Here is a 3188-nt window from a genome sequence, read left to right as displayed (position 1 = left end):
GCATAAGCCTAACGGGGAATTCCTTCCCGTCTATAACAATTGTGCATTCATCGAATACCTCTTCTACTTTACGCTGACTACCGTCAGCTATTTCTACAGTGTAGGTTTTGTCTAGCCTACRRGCACTRCTATTCAGATAGTGGCAGAAAGTGGTAGACACAAAACTACCATTTGCACCCGAATCAAATAACACATGTGCATACACATTGTTGATAGGGAACATACCAGATACGACGTTGGGTGTTTCCTTTGCCTCCTCCAAAGTCATGTTGTAAGCTCAGCCGTGTCCCTTAGGCAGTTCCTTCCTGTTTTCCGCTCTCTTCCCAAATCCGTTGTTCGCTGTCTTCCCGTGGGTTGTCGCACCATTGCGACGTTTTGGACAGTCAGGACGCAAATGTCCCATAGCCCCACATTCGTAACAAGTCCTTCCTTCCGGGCACTCTCGTGCGGTGTGCCCCGGTTTGTCACATCTATAGCACGCCAGGCTCCCTGCTCTGCACTCTCCCTTATGCCTCTTGTTGGATTTGTTACATTGAGGAATAGAGAATCCCTCGCTTCTTGTTTTTGCCAAAGTTGGAGTCTATTTTGGCTTCTTGTCGGACTTGTTCGATCCTTCCCATCTTCTCTTTGCATCCCTTCTATCATGGTTCTCCCTAGCGTTGTTCTCTTCTGCTACTTTCGCCATTTCTACTGCTTGGACAAACGTGGTCGGCTTGGTCATGTCCACGTAACATTTGATTTCGATCCTTAGGCCGTCCTTGAAACGACCTATCTTTCTCTCCTCGGTAGCCACCTGGTAACTGGCGAACCTCGCTTTTTCAAGAAATTTGTTAACATATTCTTGAACAGACAACGATCCTTCCTTCAATTTCAGAAATTCAGATTCTAGCTTGTTCATCTTCGTTTGCGAGCAGTACTTATCCATAATCATCTTTTTCATTTGCTCCCAATTCATGGCAGCAATATCCTCATCTCCTCTGATTGTACATTCAGACTCCCACCAATGCAACGCATAATCCACAAAGGTTGTAGCAGCATAAGTCACCTTTTGATCTTTCGCGCATCTACAAATTTTAAAGCAGCTCTGCACTTTGGCTACCCAGTTCATCAGGCCAACTGGGCCYTCTATTCCTTTAAATTCTTTTGGCCCGGTGCCTTTGAATGTTTTAAAACTGCATCCTCTCTCCTTTGCAGTCAACTCGGTTTTCTCAATGATGAGCGACTCCACCTTCTCTTTATTGGACACTTCCTCCCTTTCAGGGACTTGAGTGTTCTCGTGTCGAACGCTTCCTTCCTCCCCACCTTCATTATCCTTAAGTTTGTCACCCATCATTTCTTTAAGCATAGTTGGCAACGTATCCCGGAGGACTTGTGCCATTTGCTCAGCCATCACTTCCTTTGTGAGAGGAATTTCTCCTCCTTGGCCCCCTTGGCTCCTACCGATTGCCAAACTAGCTGGCGCGGATGAGGTCGTACTCGAACTAGCGGTTCGAACACTTCTGCGACCTCGAATTTAGGCTCGTGTCCGTCCCCGAACTGTCGGTTGGGCTACGCTATTGATACCTCCCCCATCGCGGGCGTTCCTTGTTGATCCGCGAGAAACCATACTGACACAATAGAGTATTATTGTTTCAACAAGGTTCTAGTGTCGACTTAACATATTACATTTATGTATATACATTATACGTATACATATACGTATATAGTAAAATCATTATATATATCAGCGAAATACGTGATAAGGAATTTACGTCGCAATTGCATAATGTTCCAAAAGATATATATATATATATATATTTCGTTCTAATACAATTATGGGGAGAGAGAGATTACAAAATCCCATTTACTTACAAAAGATGGGATGCTTCACGGTTCTAAATACAGGTAAATGTTCCAAAAATCTATCGTAGCACTGGCTAGAAGATACTACCTAAACACGTACAATTAGTTCTCCTACTCAAAAGATCCTTCTCTCATCCCTGATCCCATGTCTAAAACTGATCTGTAGGGTAGTAAGGGAGATAAGGGTCCCTTACCCATTCTTCAAATGATGTGGAGGGCCTGGAGTGCCACCACACACTAGCCCTTGGGCCATTCTTGATGCATCAGACCCATTCGGAGAAATACCCCTCACTACACCAGCATAGTCTACAGTCATTCTCTTATAGAAGTGAACTCTGTCTCTGATTCTAGTGCCTATTGGGCGAACATCAATTATCCGCTCTTGTTCAAGCACAACTTTGTCCCAAATCAGGGCATGACACTGGTCCGACAAATCCGTATTCTCTTTAATCAGCTCGATTAGGGTTCCTCCTTGTTTGACATGTGCCCGCTGAAGATTGTTCAGCCATTCATTCAGTCTAGTATTGTCATCTAATGTTCGGGTCACCCTCTCCCTTAGCCTTGTGTTTTCGCCCTCCAGGGTCTCTATAGTCTCCATCATGTCCTCACGTATCGGGGTGCGGGGCGTGTAGTCCACCGAAGGTTCAGGCGTGGTCCCTTGCCTGATGGGCTCGCGTGATGACACTTCACTAGTGTGGGCCGGACTATCGCTTCCGGACTGGGTACTAGGAACCTGCCCGGTGTTGGGGCGGTGTTTGGCAATCGACCCTCTATTCGGTCCTAGCCCGTAAGGCATCCTACGGGTTCCGTATCCACGTCCGCGTCCACATTTGATAGCCCTGGTGTGGATAGTGCAAACCATGTCTCCTACAAATAAAAAGGAACACTAAGTCGAGTAGTGACGTAGGATCAAACTTAACCGCATGCTAAGCGCACCAATACACAATAAACATGTGCTTCTAATAATCCTTTCAGTTTAAGCTTAGGCTAAGCAAATCTCAACCTATTTACCTTAAACTAAAGCTCTAACAATCTTCTYAGTTTAAGCTTAAGCTAGGTAAGTTTTAGCCTAATTACCTTAAACTAAGGCTTTGATACCAACTTGTAACACCCTCATTTTCATCAAGAGAGATGTCACGTAATCTGTGACATTTCCTTAATAAATACACCAAAGTAATAGCTAATTTAAAACCATTTAAACTATTACAGCGGAAGTCTTTGAATCATCAAAATCTAACTTAAGTTCTAACTCACCTTCTCTTGGGGTTAAGTTACAAAAGGTCTTTACAGCGCATCTTAGACAAAAGACTAAAATGAGATGATAATAAGCAACACTCTAAGCATGT

At 44.2% G+C, this 3188-nt stretch overlaps 1 protein-coding gene across 1 annotated transcript; it reads right to left on the bottom strand.

Moving 5' to 3' along the window:
- Window positions 1-580: 580 nt before the first annotated feature.
- Window positions 581-1390, bottom strand: LOC112512934. The gene has a single exon (XM_025119059.1). The coding sequence runs from the start codon at window positions 1388-1390 to the stop codon at window positions 581-583; it is 810 nt and encodes a 269-aa protein (XP_024974827.1).
- Window positions 1391-3188: the final 1798 nt, after the last annotated feature.

This window comes from Cynara cardunculus (assembly GCF_001531365.2).
Source record: "Cynara cardunculus var. scolymus isolate 2C chromosome LG 5, CcrdV1, whole genome shotgun sequence".
NCBI classification, from domain to species: domain Eukaryota; kingdom Viridiplantae; phylum Streptophyta; class Magnoliopsida; order Asterales; family Asteraceae; genus Cynara; species Cynara cardunculus.
This window is presented reverse-complemented; position numbering and strand designations above follow the sequence as displayed.